At 36.8% G+C, this 22,207-nt stretch overlaps 2 protein-coding genes across 2 annotated transcripts; one reads left to right on the top strand and one right to left on the bottom strand.

Moving 5' to 3' along the window:
- The first annotated feature begins 60 nt into the window (after nucleotides 1-60).
- zcchc17 (zinc finger, CCHC domain containing 17) lies at nucleotides 61-4,113 on the top strand. The gene is made up of 7 exons (XM_079259031.1): nucleotides 61-87; nucleotides 1,416-1,595; nucleotides 2,322-2,422; nucleotides 2,514-2,605; nucleotides 2,686-2,786; nucleotides 2,885-3,021; nucleotides 3,303-4,113. The coding sequence occupies exons 2-7, from the start codon at nucleotides 1,457-1,459 to the stop codon at nucleotides 3,468-3,470; spliced, it is 738 nt and encodes a 245-aa protein (XP_079115157.1). The 5' UTR covers nucleotides 61-87; nucleotides 1,416-1,456; the 3' UTR covers nucleotides 3,471-4,113.
- A 4,637-nt stretch (nucleotides 4,114-8,750) lies between these two features.
- fabp3 (fatty acid binding protein 3, muscle and heart) lies at nucleotides 8,751-12,352 on the bottom strand. Its single transcript, XM_079258867.1, has 4 exons — nucleotides 12,142-12,352; nucleotides 10,292-10,464; nucleotides 9,273-9,374; nucleotides 8,751-9,199 (listed from the first exon to the last, which is right to left on the bottom strand). The coding sequence occupies exons 1-4, from the start codon at nucleotides 12,212-12,214 to the stop codon at nucleotides 9,146-9,148; spliced, it is 402 nt and encodes a 133-aa protein (XP_079114993.1). The 5' UTR covers nucleotides 12,215-12,352; the 3' UTR covers nucleotides 8,751-9,145.
- Nucleotides 12,353-22,207: the final 9,855 nt, after the last annotated feature.

Raw genomic sequence — 22,207 nt, 5'->3', positions numbered from 1 at the left:
GCAAGCCCCGGCTGTGATGATTGGTTGCTTTCTTGACGTCGCACGTATTTACACCGGATGTAAAACAACATCGAGGTAACACAAATGGTAACTATGTTTTATTATTTTGTTGTTTTTGTCTTTTCCAGAATTAATAGAATATAATTAACAGATTGTAATTGAAAGTCTTCACCTTGTTCTATGTCTCTGTCCAACTACTGTGTTTTTAATTTGGTAGTATGATTAACAAAGTATTAGACAGTGTTAGCATGTAGCTAACATTAGCCCAAGTTACGCTATTTCTTTCAGTTTTTCAGTGAAAGATCTGAAATATTTAGTCAGTGTTTAATGCAAGAAAATATCTTCCTGCATACCAACAAGACCAGCAACACAGAAACGTGGGAAGTGTGTCCCAGCAGGCGTATGCCAAACCAATACATACTTTTTTTATGCTAACTGAAAAATAGATCATGTTAATTTTTTTCTTTTTACTTTATTACCGGTGGTTGTCTCAATCAGAGTTGTTGGCACTTTTTTTTTTTTAATTTAATTAAAGAATTTGCTAAACGGAGAGGTGTATGTGATATTTAGTTTTTCTTAATACAAAAAATGGAATATATTATGAAATAAAATAATGACATTCTGCAAATCTTGTTGGTAAGCAAAGTTGTTTTAGTTGTTTCAATGTCTTTTTTTTTTTTTTTAATTAATTCACTAGGACATGCAGAAATACCCATTATGTTTCAGAAATAGGTTTTACATAAAAACAAACATGATTAAAATACAAGTGAGAAAGTAAATGCTTTTCTCTGTTATTTACAATTAATTTGATAGAGAAATATGCAAATATATTTTTTATTTTCTTAAGTTGAATTTCTAGATACATTAAATTTGTAAAATTAATTAACTGACTTAACTGGCTCTGAAATAGATTTTTAGTATTTGTTCACTCAATTATTTTAATTTTCGGATCATGCTTGGGTGCAGTTAATGTTTGACTAGAGTTGGGACTCAAAATATACAATTGAAAACGCAGAAAAACTGCATTATTTTCGAAGAGCACCAAAAAGATCTTATAGTGTCAAACACATTTAAATAGATGGAGGACTTTAACCATGTGTAAATTCTAAAACTGAATTAGTTAAATGTTTAATCATTTTCAAACTGATTAAGCTGGTGATAAAATTTTAATTCCTTAACTAACTTAATAAAATACCACTATCAAAAGGTAAGAAATGAGCTTTTTTTACATTGTAGATCATATTTATATGATAGGAAAATTTTAGTAGATACGCCTTGATAGCCATCGTGATGACACAAAATTAACTAAATCGGGTTAACAATGTTTGGTCAGATTACACATTTCTGTGATATTTAAAAAAAAAAAAAAAAAAAAAAAAAAAAAAAACGGAGACATGTTTTACCTTTTTTTTCAGATCCATTCATTTTTACCTCTGATCTAACATCTCTTGAGACAATGTCTGAACGTGGCAGCTCAGGCCAAGAACCAGCCGGGCTCGATGGTCTTCCACCACTTTACAGCATTGCAAAAGGAGAGGTGGTGTCTGTGCAGACTTACGGAGCCTTTGTTCGACTGCCAGGATACAAAAAGGAGGGTGGGTTGAAAGTTAAAAGCTGTCAGATATTTCTGAGAAAGCAAAAGAACATTAGCCACGTCTAAATTTCTTTTAATTTTCCATGTGTTGGTAAATAACTCTCTGTGCTGAAATTTAAAGCTAGAAAAGGATTTCAGAATTTTTCTTTTGTAATTCAGGAAAATGTTTTGGTAGTTATTTGGATTTTCTATACATCTGTAGTATCATGGTCTCAATTTGGTATGAGGATAAGGTAATGGGGATTGGAAACCGTCAGGGTTTTAGAGTTAGGAGGGCTGGTAAAAAGTGGGACAGATTAAGATGGGATGTCTCACATCTATATTTAAACTTTGTCACCTTTTTGATAATTAAAGATGATTTATTGTAGTTGTGCCAGTCGTCCTTGACCTACATGTAGAGTGAGACATCAGCAACTCATTTTCACCACTAGAGGGCAAACTAATCAAAGTTTGGTTTCTAATGGGAGTTGAAGGCAAGAATGTCTATAAAAAAGAGAGTACATTCAGTACAGTATTATAATTCAAACATTTTGTTTAATGTTTTAAAGCTTTGGAAAAAATAGGAAGAATACAATCTTTAAGTGCTTGTTCTCAGCTAAACAAAGGTACTAAATGTATATGTATGTCTGAAGCCTGCTCAACTGTGAGTTTTTTTTATTGTTTAGTTATTTGGTTTATTTATTTATCTTTTTACATCTGTTTACATCTATATTCTTTTTACATCCAGGTTTGGTACATGTGAGTGAGATGTCCGCCACCAGAGTTGAGAATGCCTCAGAAATTGTGGACGTTGGAGAAAAAGTGTGGATCAAAGTAATTGGGCGAGAGGTAACACCACACAGACAGTACATTCATGCATTGTAATATGTAAAACCGATGTCAGCGCGGGATGATTACATCTCTGTCCTGTGCTGGTCAGATTCATGGTGAAAAGGTGAAGTTATCCTTCTCAATGAAGGCCGTCAATCAGGGAACAGGACGGGATCTGGACCCCAACAATGTTATGGCAGAGTAAGTTTTGATGGTTTTGTGGTTGTACTTGCCTGCTTAGGAAAGTGTTATAATAACCTGTGTTACCTGCGTGTCTGTAGGCAGGATGCAAGGAGACGAAGGATGTTTAAAGATGAAACGCGGAACAGAATCACACTGGAGGCTGTGCTCAACACAACATGTACCAAGTGCGGCTGCAGGGGTACGACACCAGTACTGTACATTAACACAAATAACCTTAGTACCGTATCTTAAGGAAACAAAACACTGCAAGCTTTAATGACTTGTTGGTATTTTTAGGACACTTTACAAAAGACTGCTTCTCCACTCCGGGCTCGCAGTATGCTCTTTTGCCTGAGGAGGACAGTGAAGAGCCACAACAGCAGCAGCAGACTTCCACATTACAGCAAGACTCGGACAAAAAGAAGAAAAAGAAGGTGGAAATGTTACAAACGACAAGACTGTGTTGCTCTTACTTCCTTTTAGTGGAGCTGTTCTCCACTTTCTGTCCTTTAACTGAGTCATGTGACCCCCTGCCCCCATATCTGCAGTTGTTTCTTCAAGAGAACTTTTCATATTTGTGACAAACAAAAATGTGTTTTGTGGTACTAAAACTGTGGTCAGCCTCTTCTGTATGTTTCTTCACCATTATTGTTCAAGTTGTTGTCATGCACTTTTTAAAGCTAGATATTTGACTTCTGTGTGTTTTTTATTCCAGGAAAAGAAAATGAAGAAGAAGAAGAAGAAGAGGGAGAGAAATGAGTCCGAGAGTGACAGCGGCAGCAGCAGTGAATGTAAATTCAAGAAGAGGCGTCATGACAACACTTATAATAGAGAGGAGAAAAAGAAAAAACACAGAAAACATAAATCACACAAACACAGCTGACACAGCTGGACAGTCAAGTCACATGCACACAGCAGCTACCAGACAGACACAGACAGGGGAAGTTGGGGAAAAAAACAACGGTGTCAGACTTTCAGTTACAGCATCATTTAAGGTTAGAGGGTTTTTTTTCTCCACCTTGGTCTCCTCTCTTTGTATCAGAACCATTTCCTGTACAACCCCAAAGGAAGATGTAAAAAACAAAAAAGAAAGAAATCACATGACTTTCTCCTTTTGACCTGAAGTAACCCCTGGTTCTCTCACAGAGGGAATAGTTTACACATCTTGTGTAATCAAATATGTGTAAGCGATATGGCAGCAAGTGGCGACCCCTTTTGAAATCCAGATATTGTTTACAGCTATCCAGTTTCTGACAACTCTGGGAAATCTATTAAGCAGACATGACGAGGTGAAAGCAGACACACACTCACTCACACAAAGGAAATATTCAAAACACAAACAGGAAATGTAAAGGAGAACAAATTGAGCACAAAAGGAACCCCGTAATTTGGCAACATCCTGAGGTTGTGCGCCACTTACTGTGCTTTTATGTGAGCATGTCATTGTCCATGTGTGTATTTGTGTGTCTTACTTCCATGGGGACAACATACAGTGAACACACCCCATCATCCTGCATGTCAACTGTTAACTCTATTAAAGCTGTTTTTATGTTAAGGTAACGAAATGTCTCTTGACTTCTTTGTTCAAGGACCTTGAAGTCATGTTGTTGTTAAAGTGAGTCCTTCAGCAACCAGAACACACAACACACACAGTTCCAACCTGAGGTCATATTAAGTTAATGTTTTAATTATGATGGAATGAGTTTTCCACAGTCCAGCAAACATCTCAGTATTTGTCCTACTATGTCGATGCTACAAGAAAAACTGGGCTTGGTTAGTTTAAGACAAGCTAAACTAGTTGGAGAATTAAAGTAGTCTTTGTCTACTACATTGACCCAGTTTGAAGTTTCTGTGAGATTGTTGACTGTTGATTATTTCCAGATGTCCCAGTACATGCCACAGGCAGGCTTTTCTACTCCAAAAATCCTAATTTCTCTTCACATCCATCTTGCTGTAGTTTGCATCAAGTAAGTGTGTAACAGATTGACCCAAAAGCTTGCACTACCACTTTTTTAAACTGTCATTTGTGAGATTACACATAATTTTAACATGGCTTCGGCAACAGCCAACAGATGTTTTTTTTTTTTTTTTTAAAGTGGAAGTTGTATCTGTATACCAAAAGTCACTTTGTTCAAGCTGACTTTAGCCTGATCTAAAGTGTTTTTTCCTTTGCAGGACAGTCATACCTCTGCTTTGAGATAATCAACTGATCTTCTAAATTATATTAAATGATTTTGGAAAAACACCACAAGGTCTGCAAACAGTTCAAGCCTAAAGTATTATGAAAAGAATTCAAAGAAGGGAACTTCATATAATCATGGTATAAATTTTAATGTTTGACTCAGCTGAGGATGTGTTTTCATGACTTCTTCCAGCTGGTCTGTCAACTCTGAGACATGAATGTCAATGCCAAATTGGCTACCAGATAATTAACAATAATGTAGACACCAAGTTGAGATGACTGGTGTTAAACTTCTCTCATTGTCACAACTTTGTTGATCAAAAAGAGCTTCGGGCGTCTTCAAATGTATTTGTACCTTTCTATCAAGAAAAGGCAGAATTCCCAAAAGTCTCTCCACTGGAGACTGAAAAAGTAAGTCAAAATTTTGTTAAATTATAATTTAGTGAAACGACATTGCTTTTAAATTGTACTGAGTCAAAAAGAATAATATTTTTTAAAAACCACAGAGAAATTAGAGCATTTTGCTGATGAAAAGTGGGCTAAAACTCCTGCCAAGAGGAGCAGAAGGAAGTCGGACTGAGAGTTGCAGAAAATGCTTGATTGCAGTGATCAGTTTGAAGGATTATTTAACACGTTGGCGTAAGAGTTATGTAAACTACAATAATTTATCATGTTTGTTTGCTTGTTTTTAAAAATATTTCTGTTGAGCCACATTAGAAAATCAAGGTCATCATTTTTTTTTATAAAATATTTATTTTATTTTTGTCAATTTCAGCTTATTTAAGTGAGAGCTGTTGTTTCTTTTTTTTAATGGGAATGTATGAATAACTCTGAGGATGACTGTAACTTAACTTTATATACCATTATGATAAAAACTTTTCACATAGCCACATTTTAACCGAGGCATTTGGAGTCCATCTGATAACTAATGTGGGCATTGGTTTGTCCCTCCATATTCAGATTGCTTGGGATTTTTAATTTATACCACATAAATAAACAGAATGGGGGCAGTATTAACTTTCCTTTACTTATTTGGTCATGAATATTCTTGACTTTCCCACTCTTCTGGTGCTTGTTTAGATAATTTCTTTTCTCTTTAGATTTAAAGATAAGAAATGTTTTTTGACATGCAAATGTGCTTTGCTTGTGCAAACATGAGTACTTAGCCCTCAAGATACAGCAGAGGAATTCAGCTGATAAGCAAAAACACAGGGACCACTGACGCTGATGGAAATTCAGTCTCAATAAACATAAATCCTGTTATCCAAGAAAACGCGGCCCTCCACGCTCCAAAACCCAAATTAGAAGCTCAACCTAACCCATAAAGACCCAAGCCATGAAAAAGTGATCAGATAAGTCTAATTCTTTGAATATGAAGTCTTTATTTATCCCTTTAACAAAAGTTTGAATGAAAAAACGCACCACATTTTTAGGGATATTTACCACTTATTATTATGTGAGATGTCAACATTTTTATAGTGTATCTTCTGCTTTCTGGTGTTCTTTGAGACCAAAGAAGTACAAAATCTGATCAAGATTTTGAGGAAAGTTTTTACCATAAAGTGATGCCAAACGTCTCAGAGACTGTATGCATTAGATATGTCACACTGGGTTCTAATGGGTTAAATTTACACGTAAACGCATGGACCTTTAAATAAACAAGCCTTACAGAGGAAAGCTTTGGTAACATTTTGAGCTGTATGGCAGCAATAATTGAGCTGATGTTGGGCAGAATAATGGTGGGGTATTTAGCCACATTTGAAGCTGTTAATCAGGGTGGCAGCCAATTCCTCTGACACTTTTTTGCCTTCAAGGGATGAAGTAGGTTGCACAATTTAGATGCAGTTATGTAAGATGCCTTACATTGACAGCTGAAACTTTGACCATTATATAAGTTGTTTTTGTTTTTTTTTAATGAAAATGTTGTCCAAAAACCCTCACCAACACTAGTTGTGGAACAGATAAAACAGGATGAAAAATAAAGCTAATTGAATAATTTTACAAAACTCTATTAAGAATATCTGGACCTAAATATCCAATCTGTATCAGGAAACCTGCAAATTTAATTAAACCTTACCATTTGACAATTTCCACTCAGGGTAACTTTAGGAGACAGTTGCAGGCAGGAGGAGGATTGTTTCCTCCTAACCTCATTCACCCCACCTCCAGTTGGCAGTGTTGCACTAACCCATGACATGGGAGGGAAGGATCCACATTTAGAACTCACACCTAATTCATAAGTACAGGACATAACATTATCCATGCACCTTAAGCACACTTTAACTGAACTTTCCCCCAAATGTAACCGGAGCAGAGGCTAGACACCAACTTGAATGCACACACAGACAGGATATGTTGAAGAGTTATGTTGCTGTGAATGTGTCGCTATGAATCCTTTTTAAGCCATTTGTGATGGAAACAGGGGTCATGCACACTTAGACATTGTCCTGCGCTACTGGACTGTTTACTTTGATGTGTAACTATGGCTCAAATTGGAGCTTGGTCACAGGGGCGGAGCTAGAGGGGTGGCCAGGATGGATGTGGCCTCTTCTAAAATTTTATTGGACACTTAAAAGCCACCTAAAGGCCCTTTTATACTTAACGCAGACAGCCAGAGATTCACAGACATAAGGACAGCTTAGTCCGTCTCTTGTGTCGTTTATGCATGTAAGGGGCTTTGCTATTTGTTACTTGATGCAGAAAATGGAGCAATACCGCTGAAAATCATGGGGGCAGCGGTGAGTTGTATTGCTGACAGGAAATCAACGAAAAGAACAAACTAGAGAAGAAGAAGAACAGAAATTGTCAAATGAAAACTACCAGAACAAGACGCAGTGAATTACTGTGACAAACCGGTGTCAAAAAACTGAAGTGAACTCTGAACTCAGCACTGCACATGAGCAGATGACCTGACTTATTTATGGCAAAGTAAAACAACAGTGGAAGTGTGAATGCACCGACGTATAACGTTCAAAATGGATATCCCAATTTCCATATGAGAGGATTGGGCCTTTAAGTGATTGAAAAGTTACAGGAGGAAGACAGAAATGTCTTTCCAGACTCAAATTGATTTCCAGTGTCACCACACTGCTTGGAAGTAAAATTTGAAGTTGTTTTGTAATTATTAATCTATTATTAATATCTGGCTGTGAATTTTTAAAAAAGAAATAGTCCCCTGTGCAAGTATGTCTATTGGCTGTGTTCTGGCTATAATACATTCCTGGCATGAGATTTTGTAACGGTGCCAAATTTAATTATATGGTATCTTGAAATAAGTTTAAGGTAATGTGGGGAAACATTGTTTTGAGTGACCGTATTTAGGGACTACACATAATATTAGTTCATCAAGATTTTCATATTAGAGCTGAAAATAAACTAAACAGGAGACTAGCAAAGCTTCTAGTTTACAACAGGAAAACAGTTTAATATAGATTGTAAACAAATATATCTCTTGACCTTTGGAAGACAGAAGATTGAGGAGAAAGGGAAGTATTTCACTTGTTTAAATAGGAATGACCCAGACTTGGCCAAGTCAGCAGCCCTGACAACTCTCAATATACAAGCTATTGAGGTCAGACACGTGAATCCTGTCCAACACCACCTGTCCAACAGTAAAACAGAGCTCTTCAGGAGATGCCACTGATACCCTTTTTGAATTTGTTGAGATTTTCGCTTGATGATCCAGATCATCAAGGACTAGTAGAGAGATTTTATTTCTCATGTCTCTCTAATTGTGACCAAAGTGAGCAGAGGCGCTCACACTCAAATGTCTGCTCTAAATTTATTGGAGGATCAATAACACTGTGCTGAGGCTCCCTTAACGAATCTTTATTCATCTTTTTTCTCATTACAGTTTTAAAAGACTATCTTACATGGCTTAGTTATTTATATCACTAGATAGATGAAAATAATGTAACATTTTATGATACAACAGCTTTGCAGTTAGATGAATTTGCACAGGGAGCTTTAACATAAAAAAAAAAACAAAACAGCAATTGTCTGTTAGGACAAATTTATTTATTTACTTTTTCCCAGATCTCAATCGTGGTTTCACATTTCCAAAATCTTTCTGTGCTGTCTCCTGCACCGTACAAAGATTTTCCATAAACAACACAAACTAGGTTTTCTCAAGGAAAATAATGACTGAAATTTATTCGGCATTTCTTAGAGTAGAAGGATGAACACAAAATGTTGGGCAGATTGGGGAGGTCACAGTCAGCAGTAACATTAATACTGAAAGTACAGTAAGATTGGACACTGAGGAGGAATTAGCAGCCATGCAAAGAACTTTCTTGGCCTGTGGTTAAGTGGTATCAAAGAGTTATGGTACTTAGTAGATGCAAAATGGTCTGAATGTCAGGGCTCGATGCAGGGCTTTACTCTGCCTTCTCGTAGCGACGTGTGCAAACAACATTTCCGAGTGTAAGTGTCTGTGGAGGAAAGAAAAAAGTTAAAATACAATAAGTACATTTTTATTAAAAGTGTGCATCTTGTAACACTTACCAGTGTGAGGTTGTTTCCACTGACTTCCCTGACCAGACTGGTCTCTTTGCCATCCCACCTCTGTATGTGTACCATCTTCCCATTATCTATTGTCACAATGGACTGCAAGTAGAAGACATAAAGTCAACGGTTAGTCTACTTTAATCACATAATTTCCATGTAAATCTCTTCCATAACCAGAAGTTAATAGCAATATCTCTCGGTTAAGTGATTTTGGATATTTGATGGGGATTTGTAACCATATTATATCAGTATGGTAAAATATTTATTTATAGCAGCCTCTAGCTGAATAGCAGCTCATTTTGTTAAGCTAAGTAAATATTTTGTTTAAGATGGTGTTTTATCAATACAAACTTTCTATATCACCAAATTTTGCTTTTATATTCCACTTTTTACTGGACTTTCCTCCCTAGCCCAGCTTAATTTACATCCATGCTTAAAATGACAAGCTGGATGACTTAGTATTCTTGAACTTCAATTCATCAACAGAAAAGGCTCCAAACAGACTCTTCCCAGCTATTTATTTAGTTATTCATCTTACTCGTGACTGTTACCTGAAAAAAGAGCTGGTTTAATAAGAGGTAGCCGGCTGTAGTTATATCACCTGAAGAAAATTTGATATTCATCATATTATTGATAATTTAAAGCTTAATTTTGAAATTCTGAGACTTCATGGAGCTTTGCAAGATTCACATTTTTAAAAAATAAATCCTTAGGTCCTTATTTATTCAACACCATTCTCTGCCAAACATGCTCCCCTGTCTCTGTAAGTGCATCCTCTCTGAAGGAGCTTTCCTCCAATTGCTAAATTCCACATGCACAAGGAGGAGCATCAAGTGCTTGTGAGCTGTGATGTGTGAACTTTGTGGAAATGTGCAGTTATGGAACAATATACTAAACTAATTTAACAAAAGAATTTATTATCGGATAAGAAAAAAAAGGTATAGATTTGAAGTTGCCCTTGAAGTTTACTATTCATCAAGTTTTTTGTCTGTTCATCTTGGCCTTTGACCTCTCACCTTAACCTTCCTGTCATCAGCAGTGGTCTCGTCAAACTCCTCTCCAAGCTTAAAGGAAAGCTCTGTGTTCTTAATGGCGCTCTGGGTTTTCACTGTCACAGTATCACCATCAGCAGAGATGATTGTGGTAGGTTTGGTCATGTTGCCCACCTTACGTGTAGCAAAGCCCACACCTGCCCAAAGCAAACAGAACAATGAACAAGAACATTAATTATTGAGACTTTATTTGTGATAAAATTGCGTTGTCACATAAAAAAATAAGATAAAATGCACTGTTTTTTCTCAGATGTTCCTGGGGCCTGGGGCCATATGTATGGTGGATACTAAAGCTTGTCTGCATGCAACAACAAAAAAGTCATATGGGATCACATAGGTCAAAAGATATTTTTCAGCATTGACACCAGTTAAACACTGATAGAAAATTTTACAAAGAAAGATATGAACGTGTCACAAATTTTGTGATACATGACAGATTCCTATTGATGTTAAAGGTTTTGTTGGATAAAGAAGACAAATTTAACTAATTATGTGCCTGTGGATTAAGCAGATTCTTGTATATTGCAATAAGGTTTTCATAATTGGATGATGAGATGTGGTAAATACAGCGACGTGCTGGCAGACTGGACTATAATCCAAAAACGCAGCAGTAAATGAACACGGTCAAGAGTTCTAAAAGTAGTTTAAACATTTCACTCCTGTTCCTGAAATTCTGTTTGTATTCTTAGTGTACAGATGGTTTACACTTGCATATATGGTGATACAAGGTCAAAGCTGAAGTTATGGATTTGCCCTTTGGGGTCCTTTGGCGGACACGCTTTATCGTCTCTATTTGTCTGCTATCAGGCCTGCAGCATGTTCTTCAAATACTGCACAGTCCCATTGACCTGAGAGCCTGTCTGGACATGTGAGAGTGCAAATGATCACATGGGTGTGTGTGTGTGTGTGTGTGTGTGTGAGAGAGAGAGAGAGAGAGAGAGAGAGAGAGAGAGGGAGAGAGCAAGGGAGTTCGTTTTATTGGGCAACAATGACTCACACCTTTCTCTACCAAAGTAGAGAACCTGTTCTGGTACAAGTTGGCAGTCTGACAATGTGTACACATGTGTGATCGTGAACGCACCCCATTGATAAAAGTATTGGGGTTAGAGGTAAAGAGGCCACTGGATTCCATGGTGACCAGGGCAGATGGGTCAATGATAATATGCCGCTAAGGTCACGGACAATTAATCTCTCTGTCACACACATGCACTTGCAAAGTCAAATAGTTGAGTGCCATTGTTAGCAGCTGTAAAATTCAGTGCACCTGTTCCCACCATGCATGCTAAACTGAGGTGTATGCGAGATATTTTGAAGCCGTTTTCTCATTCCATTAACATCATGGCATCTGGACCATAATAACCCCCTCCCACAGACTCAAACAATGAGAAGCTTTCAACGAATGTCACCCATATTGTACTTGTATGTGTGTGTGTGTGTGTGTGTGTGTGTGTGTACGTGTGTGTGTGTGTCAGACCCTTTGCTCCCCATTCAATATCCTTCACAGTTGGGGTTTTCTTCTCTGCACTAAAGGAGGCCCCTCCCTTGTTTCCAGCACTTAAGCCATGCGGTCTCCCATTTCTTCCACTTCTTGCTCCCCCCTGCTTCTATTTTACCCTCTATCTTTTTTCTCCATTTAGCTTACTTCCTTGTGTACCTTTTATTGTCTTTCCCACACCCCCATCAGCAGTAACCAAAATAGGTTTTTTTTTCACATGTGCTCCCATGCAGCATTGGCAGCGCTGCATCCTCTCCTGTTACACACGCATGCGTACATGCTCCTATGCATTAACTGCACAAAAATAAAACACACTCACCCAGCTCCTTCATGTATTCATCGAATTTATCGCTCTCCTTGAGGTTCCATGTGCCCACAAATGCATCGACCATGTTTGCAGTGGTGCAGAAAAAAGAGGTTGAGAGAAGGTGTGTGAGGGTGTGTGTGTGAGAGAGAGCAGCAAAGCAGAAGAGCGTCAGAATGAGAGAGGAGGCAGACAGACAGAGAGAGGGTAGTCAGCACCACAGGCCTCCCTGTGATCTTACTGGCTGGATTTATACCGGCTGTTCATGATGTCATCAGGCTGTGCAGAGAGCCAGGGGAGGAGGGACGGGGTTGGGGGGGCAGGACCTGAAAGAGGAGGTGACAGCATGAGAACATGTGATATGGCCTACTTGAGTTTTAGTTGAGATGACTTCAATGCAAATGTAGAGTATTTGAACTTAAGGAAGGGTCTATTTACATGAGTTGTAGCGCATCTATATTCATGCTTTATAGCAGTGTAATTACATAGCAGTCCCTCAAACCTGCAGTCCAACACACTTGTACAGTACAAAGAGTATGAGAGGGAGGATCAGAGCTGGCAGAGCCATAAAGAAACCCAAGCTAAAGAAGAAAAAGGAGTAAAGAAAAGAGATGGGGGAGGGTGTAGTGTTTGTGACGAAGGAGGCTTTGCTGTCAGTCACTGAATGAATGAAGGAAGGGGAGGGGCAAGGGTTTTTTTCTGCTGCAAAGAGACGCTGTGGGTTGTAAAGCATTACTGTCTTCTTCAACGCTGCTCTCCTCAGTACTCTGGTCTTCTCTGGTCTTTTTTATTCTGGGGTTTCCATCTGTTTTTCTTGTACTGACCACAGTCTGGCCTACCAGCAGCAACAGAAAGCCGAAAGATCTCAACTTTCAGGTCCAAAGAATTAACTTCTAAGTTTTTCATTGAAACTGAAAACACAGGAATTTAGCAATATTATGGAGCAGATGAATAACTGAACCATGTTTTTGTTAAAATCCCAGACAAATTTCAACTTATCAAATAAACTGAAAGGAACCAGTCTGTGAATTGACCCATTGTTGCTGACTGTCAACACGAATAAAACCCAAAAGGAGCGTTCACAACCATGCACATTTTACCCATCATTAAGCAAACCCCCTTAATGATGACACTGCTTTTAGTTTCAATACTCATTTATTGGAAGTTGATCTAAACTCAGAAGTGAATGACTTTATCAGAGATTACCACTGAAAGGAGTTAAAGTGAAAAACTAAACAGGGTGAAAACACATGGCTTAAAGCTGAGGCAATGTCGTCACAGGATGTTGCAAGTTAAAGTGTTTTTACAGCTTCACTCATCAATGAATCAGTTCTTTGTCCACTGAAATTTCTGTCTTGTTCAACGAACACAAAGCGAAAGAATCTTTTGGACATTTTGTTTCACATATTTTTGACACTGGCACCTTGTTTGCAGCAAGCAATAACAGAAATATGTGTTTCTGCAAAGTTGACTTGCACTTACAAAGGCGATGTAGCAACACATGATGTCCAGCATGTGCAATATGGAAGCCCACATGGCTCTATGTTAGGCCTCCCTTCTATTTCCCCTGTACCTGCAGCTGCCCTTGGTTTAAGAACCACAAGACTTCGTATGAGTACCAAGAGACTCTGGCTGATTGTTAAACCATCCTTTCCCTTTAACGGCGATGCAAAGATGCTTATTCTAGACTTGATCAGTATGTTTCTCTCTGCCAGCTGAACTGGAGCATGACTGTGCCGTTTCAATAGAAATATGATATTATTAACATATTAATACTAGTATTTATTCATTTAAATAAATAAAAAGAAAAGAAGATATAAGAAATAGGACATTCCCATGCTGTCAACAGTCTCTACAGCACATCTGTCTGGTTGAACAATATATGCAATGCAGTGAAAAAGTCTTTCCTTTTTTACGGCCCACTTTTCTTTCAACTTAAAGCAAGTTGTGTTGTTGAGGGAAGGTTTGACCATTTAGGGATTTTGTAAAATAAAAAACTATTGTTATTTAAATTAAAAAATTCTTGGAAACAATTCTTGCTTGAATCTCTTTTTAGTTGTACTTATATACTCTTTTAGTATTTGGGGTTAACTTGGTGTGAGTCTCTAAACTCGTCTTTTCACACTAACTCTCACTTAACAACAGTTAGTTGGAAGACTGTGATGAAACTAATTATGGGTAAGTTGATTGATAATAAATCAGTTACATGTCTTCTCGGAAGTATAAATGTGACATGGTATTAATTGAGAGATTCAGGTCTGACTGGAAATATCGGTGTGCAAGAAAACAAGACTGAAAATGAATGTAAGGTGTCTTCCCATGACTTTACTATAAATCATGGGAAATAAATAGATTAGAATATCTTTTTAATATCACCGATTTGTTACATCTTTCAACATTTGATATATGCCAGTGAAATAATATGTAATTCAACATAATATATATATATATATATATATATATATATATATATATATATATATATATATATATATATATATATATATATATTATGTTGAATTACATATTAGGTAGCCTACATTGTTTGTATATTAACGGAATAACTTTTTATTTACAGTTTAGTTGGGGTCCTGACTGTTTTTGTTTTTACTCAGTTGTGTTCTGATTTTCATGCAATGTTTACATTTTTCATGGTATTTTCATGTTTGTGGGTGTGCATGTTGCTCGATGTGAAGTGCAGCTGCTCTGTTGTACAAGGAGCACACCCTCCAGGCACATTTAAAAAAAAAAAAAAAAAAAAAGCTACTGTAATAACAGCTACACCTTGGCGCTTGTAATTGTTTTCAGTCAGACCTCATCTCAGTGCTACAATCTCTCACTGGCACATTTGGTTTTTACACAACAAGAAGTATCATAGATATTCTCTTCTCCTGTTTAAGTTGAATCTGATAAGGAACAATGCCCAGTTTTCATGGAAAAATGTTTCACCCATATTTAAATCACAACTTATTTCCTATGCAGGGTGTGACATAGTGGAGAAATATGCCAAAGCAGTGTTTCTGTTGTTCTTTTTAAAAGGAATTCAATGGCGCAAAAGATCTACAGATTCTACTGAATGCTCCAGAAACCTCCTAAGAAATCAGACTGAAAACAACATTAGAATCATAATTAAACTTGAGTAGTTTGTTTATATTTTCGGGTTATTGTTAATCGTAGCTGACTCGCCACCCCGACGGGATCTCAATACAGGAGAATGGTTGAGTTTTTAAAGTAAATGCAGAAGTGCATGTCATATGCATATAAATAAAAGTCAGTCACATTCAGCTCTTGCCAAAAAAAAGTTCACACAGTGCTGTTTAAACCTGTCAGCACCAGGTGAATCTGTCTTTGTATTGGCAGTGGATTGGAGTTTTAAAGCAGGCTCTCACAATTATGCAATTAAACTTGCTTCCAGACAGGAGAAACAATTATTCATGCTTTTATCTCCACTCAGTTGGACTGTCATATGTAGCTTTCTGGTCCACTGCAGGTTTGAACTTTAAAACAAAAGGAAACGTTAAAGTTTTTATAACATAATGGAGAAAAATGTATGTTATGTTAAATTAAACTCCATACAGCCTTTCATGTTGTTAGCCTCATAGTGTAATTGCCAAAAATCACATTTTAATGTTTTATGGGCAATGATGCACAATCAAACAGCTATATTAGGAGAGTGCAGTGAGACTGATAACCCAATTCAGCCAAAGTGTAACGTTGGCAATGAGACTAACAATGTGTTGTCTGAAAGACACAAGTTCTAACTGGAGATTTTTTTTATCTGGAAAACTAGTTTAGTATTTTGAGCATGACAGCCAGCCTTCAAATAACTTTGGCCCAACAAAACATGTCCCAAAGTTACAAATGTTGTAAAGTTATACCTTTAAAGTGAAATAATAATAATAATAATAATAATAATAATAATAATAATAATAATAATAATAATAATAATAATAATAATAATAATAATAATAATAAACAGTTTAATTGGTTTATTTGTGCAAATATCTCAGTATATTACTACGAGCTGCAGTTTATTTTGCTAGTTGCAGTGCTTTTTCAGGTTTGTGCTGAGTGTACCTAACCGGCTGCATGCTGAAACGCCAGTACAATGTAGACTACTGTCAGGATACAGGAACACCTGCGTTTTGAGTATTGACTTAAATTATCCTGGTACTTTGTATATCACATGTCAAGACAGGGAGAATTCCACATGGAGACTGGACACAGAAATCTGCATCCCCCCCCAGGGTACCAAAACTGGAATGAGTCTCTGGTCAGTGTCAGGGAGGGAAAATATTCCTGGAGTATAGCTGAAGGAGATGTCAGAGAATGTGAAGAGGACTTTACGGTGGAAAGATGTCAATGCAGACACAGTAATTCTGCGAGCAGGCCTGCATGTTGTTGAGTTTGAATAGACATTCATCAAACAATTTTGAATATTTTCTTCAAGCATCCATAAAATTGTTTTGATGTTTGAAAATCCCTTTCTTCCATTTTGCACAAACCAGTCTCTTTTTATGAAAATAAAAAGCCCTGACCAAGAAGTTAAAAAAGTAGCTTGGTTGGTTCTCTTTGTAGTATTTTTTGTATATTTAGTCCATTCATATTTTGTATTACTGTTATGTCATTACAATTGTTTTGTATTATTGATATGAAGAGCCTGATCGTCCAGTGAAGCAGGGCGACCTTCTAAAATGTGCAAATGCAGAGGCAACTACCACACTGTGAGCTATTTCATAAAGATTCATAGAGATGTGTATAAAAATATATATCTTTTCATAAAATTATAATCAACTGAGACCATTTACTGCATCTTAAAATAGATCTTGATCTGCTATGAGAATCTGTGTATTGCAAACTTTAAATACAAAACCCAGCTCTTGCTCTCAAAGACAGCTCTAGGGACATAAGCACAGACCCTGTTTTTTAGTTACCATAAATCTAAAAGAGGCAGAAATCTGATCCCATCTGGTACTAAGATGGTGATCCGATCACAAGTGACCTCCACCAAGTGGAGTTAACAGAATGAGGATGGACTGAAGACATATCAGCCATTTAAGGTCAGTGTCTACTATTTTGGAGAGATGAATTTGCAGTGACTTTTATGAATTTCTTTTAAAATTGTGAAAATAAACCCGCTTGGGCCATCTCTACCAATTGGTTTAGGTATGGAAAAACCAAACTGAGTGTTTGTTATAAAACTATGTTTCAAATTTCTACTATTTCTCTCATTTCACCTTGTTACATCATTATTAACTTCTTCTTTTTAACATCTCAACCATTTGCTAAAAAACCCCCACTTTATTCTGTTTATTTACAACCAAAACAAACAGAAAAACACAGATAAACATTTTTTCTGGCCTTTTTGTTAGTGTGAAAGTTTAAGGGTTAAGAATCTGCTACATTGCTTTGCTGAAACTGTCGATTTATCAAAATGTTTAAAAGCAGTTTGACAACAGATGTCATTCAACTGAATCTGAAATGTGCCATTGTTTGAGTAATGATCAAGTGTAGTTTATTGAATGTATCCTTAGTTTTTTGGGGTTTTTTTTAGAAATATTGTAATTTCACATTAGAGGGCTGCATTGGGAACTGGAACAAGCACCAGGCATGTGAAAATTCATGAACTTCAACCACAAGTGGACATTTTTTACATGAGGGGACATATTGTAATAGCAGATGTATACATATTGCGGGCCACTTGTGACTGGATCCCCCAGGGCTCATGTATGTACCAAATCTACATGGGCTCTGCAATACAAAGTTCTCAGAAGTAAGAAACAAATTGCTGGCACATATTTGTTCCTATGCACTTGTGAGGACACTGACTGACCTAAAGCATTAACTTAACTTAACTTAACTTAACTTAACTTAACTTAACTTAACTTAACTTAACTTAACTTAACTTAACTTAACTTAACTTAACTTAACTTAACTTAACTTAACTTGTTCAATCACAACTGAATAACTAATTTCAACCTGAACATGATTTTATTCCACAATCCTCCAATCCCAGCCTAACCCGGGAAAGTGGTCTGGATTTATAGGGACTTTAATGTTTGTCCTCATGGTGAAAGGACTTCCACGGGGTAGGTTAAAAAAAAAACCAAACAACTGTTTGGTGTCTTCACTCTGATGGAAAAGCAAACACACACTCACACACAAGACGGGAACTGGGGGGAAGGTCGATAATGAGAACTCTTACATCACGCCATGTTACACACCCTGTCCCACTGCTCTTGTCCTCCACTGGTCTCCCTATGCTTCTGTCTATGCAAATATGTTCAAACTAGCACATGTGTGTGTGATGGAACAAATCTGTAGCGTGCATGAGTTTTAGTCTTGACATAAACAGGTGTCAGAGGGACAGATGGAAAAAGAAGGGAGGGAGGAGGTGAAAGGTTGAAGCCGTTTAGTGCTGGCTTCTCTTCTTACTGTAGTTTTCTTTTTTTTAAAACAAATTGTAAATCTATAGATAGATAGATAGATAGATAGATAGATAGATAGATAGATAGATAGATAGATAGATAGATAGATAGATAGATAGATAGATAGATAGATAGATAGATAGATAGATAGATAGATAGATAGATAGATAGATTTCATCCTTGTTTTGGTTATAAGTGCTAAAAATAGGAATAGCATGAATGGAATGGCAGAATTTGAGCCCACTCTTTCCCACTAAAAGAAAATGGGAACATGTTCCCAGGCTGTCAGTAGCAGCACAAATGTGTTTCAACATGTATGGGTGTGTGTTTGATCTTTTGGCAATCCTAGGATATAGTGCTCTGGGATGCCAGTTCAGTCATAATTCAAATTAAAATGGATTTTCTCTGGATGCCTGCACATGCCCATCTCCATCAAAGTTTAGACAGGCATGGTGTGAGCTTTAGTTTCTTTGTGTGAAACCATGAGTGCTTCATAAACACCATCCAGCCTTGAACAAAGACATTATAGCATAATCTTTGGATAAGCAATCACATGGGCCATAACTTATAAGTGGGTGATAAAATAATTCACCTGTATTTCTGTGTACGTGATCTTGTTTGATATGAGTGTACATGATAAAAAATCAACTTTCTTTCTGGCTGGATTGTTACTGAGGTTATTGACCTTAGATACAGTATGATTATTAGTCCCTATATAGCCCAGGTAAACCTTGCACAGCTTGTTTGGCCATCACACGACAGGACTTTACCCCAGGAGGTGTGTGTGTGTGTGTTGTATGACACTGGTCCAAAGGCTGTAATGTATCAGGGCTGCTGAAGAGGACTGATTCCCACAGGACCCAAAGGAAGAGCAGGAAAGCCATAAACTCAGGAATGTTCATATTTCTTCCAGATTTCTCAGAGCTTTCCTGTGCACCTATGGGCAACTGCATGAGTAATACAAGTGGATAAACATCTGGTTATTGCAACTTCCCTCTCCAACAGTATTTTGTTCATTTTGCAAGCATCTCACCAAGCTCCCCTGGCTGCACTTGTCGCTCTCATTCTCACACTCACTGCCCAATGAAGCTTCAGTAACAACCCAAATTTAATGACATCAAAAAGGGTGTTGATGATTGCACAGCATCATGAGTCCTCCAATTATTGCTACATCTTTAAACATGCATTTATTTTTTGTTTTGTCAGCTACTATCAATGACATAATTTTAGTTCATATGTAAAAGCTGCATAAAATAAGATAAGGATGGTATAGAAAATGGTCAAATTTACAGCATTTAACTGGTCAAGATTTCTGTCCATATTTCTGTGTGCATTGTGTAATTATTACTGATCAAACCAGGTAGAAGCTTGTGCACAGGTGCTTGTGCTGCACTTGTGTGTGTGTGTATGTGTGGGTTTCATGCTACCCCTGCAGATAGGTTTAAGATTTCATTCAAAGATTTGCTCTGCAAATCCTCTAGTGAGCCAGCAACAGGTTTAATATGAGGAAACAGGTTTAATATGAGGAAACCCAGATAGGGTTTCCTCATATTAAACCCTATTAAACCCTATCTGGGTCAGTGTTTTCCTCCCTCTTTGAGATCTGAATTTTATGCATAGTTGAGGCTTTATCACATTTCTATATGACACTAAAATATTTTTAAACTTTCTAGATTGATTCTACCTTCAGGGAACCAAGAGGCCCTTTGCCGAGGTTCAACTACTCACTTCACGCAACATGGTACACATGCCCCCTCTACTGGTCAGAAACAGGTAATGCACGCCACTTGTATTTGCCCCCTACTGGTTGTTAAGGATAAAGCTGTCATAAATCATCATCGCTAGTAGAATCCTTAACCCTTTATAGGACACTCAAAGAAATACCTTGAAATTAGATATTTTAACCTAAAATTGTCCTTCTGGTATGTACCAAGACCTTCATTCTGTTGTTACATTAACAAACAAAACAAAAAAAGTTTCATACTAAATATGTAAGAAAACCAAGTGATCAAAAATAGTCACTTACTGGTTATTGATTAAATTGATCCTATATTTTGATTGAATTATAAATACCAAATTGGTTCTGAAGAAGAAAGGAAAAAAACGGTGTGTGAAATGTAACTAAACATGACCGAACACCTCTTTTTTCAGTTGGAGAAAACACTCTTGTGTAGTGAATCCAGGACAAGGAGCCGGAACAGAAGATTATGCTTTTTGATACAATTTCAACAGTATCCCTAGCGACAAAGCCAAAGGGGATAAGTGTATTAAAAGATCAGCCAGACATGCAATGTGCGATGCTTGTGTGTCTGTTTCTGTGTGTCTCAAAGATTAGATTCCATCAGTGAAACTATGGTAACCAACCCAGAGCCTTGCTGGCCCTCTCCACCACTGTCAGTGTGATTTTTTCACCAATCATTCCTCCATTATTTGAGTTATAAAAGGTTTTTGTGTGAGCAGTTCTTGCCTCCCTTAAGAAACCAGCAACAGTAGAGAAGTTAAGTTCTCAGTACTCTTTCTTTCTTTTAATAAAAGGATTTGAAAAAACCATTTAAAAAAAATCTAATATATATATATATATATATATATATATATATATATATATATATATATATATATATATATATATATATATATATATAATTTAAAAATTCTAAAGCCAAAGTGCATGTGCAAAGTTTCAGACTATATAAAAAATATTAAAGATCAGGGGCTTGGCATTCCTACAATTCACATGCCCTGGTTTTATCCATTTGAAAAACAATACCCAACTATGTTGCATTGTCTATAATTGGCCATTTCTAGATTTGTTCATCTACTTTCGGAAAAAGAATTAGAGATATTTATGGTTTTATGGGAGAATTAATGGTAAATATAAAAAGTTCGCACCAATATTATATCACAATTGTATGCATTTCAGTAGCATTTAGAAGTTTCAAGAGAAACCAAAATAAACTACTGCGTTTTTTCACTGACTATATTATAATTTATTGTTTTTACTAGCTGCTTTTAATCTATCTTGTTTTTAGATGTTTTAGTTCATGTTTTGATTGTTGTCACTAACATGTTCTTTTTCACTTTCAGCAGTTTGATAAAGTGACATGTAAAATAAAGGTCAATATTTTCATAAAATATAAATCTGTGTATCTTGTTTTTCAGGATGATCTATCAAACCATAAAATCCCTCCACCACAGTCCTATGTCCATCCATATTTCATTAATTACTTATACACATACATAACACTGGCTCTTTGGAGTGGAACAAATACCTCCTGTCGTTGTTTTAAAGACAAAATACACAGATGTATGTATAACCACAGCACTGATTCTGGCCTGTTAATAGGATCCAATTACATCTTTAGCCTTGTAGCGGATTCTGGTGACTGTTTTGTTTACACGTTTACACTTGATAGCGGCTTTTGTTCTGTGGACCACCAGATTATTTCTTTCAAGACTAGATCAATGACCGGGCGTCACAAGCTCAGCCCTCCAATGGTTTCAGTCATACTTTTTTGAATGGAGTTTCTGTGCAAGATTGGAATGTTTTACCTCATTCGGTGCCTTCTTTTTTTTGCTTGCTCCCCATGGGCTGTGTGACAGGCTTTGGTGTGGAAATTGATGCTGCGCTAAAGCTAAATAAACGATAAACTCTC

This window comes from Telmatherina bonti, assembly GCF_933228915.1.
Source record: "Telmatherina bonti genome assembly, chromosome: 19".
NCBI lineage: Eukaryota > Metazoa > Chordata > Actinopteri > Atheriniformes > Telmatherinidae > Telmatherina > Telmatherina bonti.
This window is presented reverse-complemented; position numbering and strand designations above follow the sequence as displayed.

What these genes read in the sequence shown, in the direction of transcription:
- fabp3 (XM_079258867.1), bottom strand. Translation starts at nt 12,214, where the DNA reads ATGGTCGATGCATTTGTGGGCACATGGAACCTCAAGGAGAGCGATAAA. An exon ending in CTGATGACAGGAAGGTTAAG is followed by an intron (nt 9,375 to 10,291) that starts GTGAGAGGTCAA and finishes TTCTACTTGCAG; the next exon opens with TCCATTGTGACAATAGATAA. An exon ending in GTGGAAACAACCTCACACTG is followed by an intron (nt 9,200 to 9,272) that starts GTAAGTGTTACA and finishes TTTCCTCCACAG; the next exon opens with ACACTTACACTCGGAAATGT.
- zcchc17 (XM_079259031.1), top strand. Translation starts at nt 1,457, where the DNA reads ATGTCTGAACGTGGCAGCTCAGGCCAAGAACCAGCCGGGCTCGATGGT. An exon ending in TCAAAGTAATTGGGCGAGAG is followed by an intron (nt 2,423 to 2,513) that starts GTAACACCACAC and finishes TGTGCTGGTCAG; the next exon opens with ATTCATGGTGAAAAGGTGAA. An exon ending in CCCAACAATGTTATGGCAGA is followed by an intron (nt 2,606 to 2,685) that starts GTAAGTTTTGAT and finishes GCGTGTCTGTAG; the next exon opens with GCAGGATGCAAGGAGACGAA.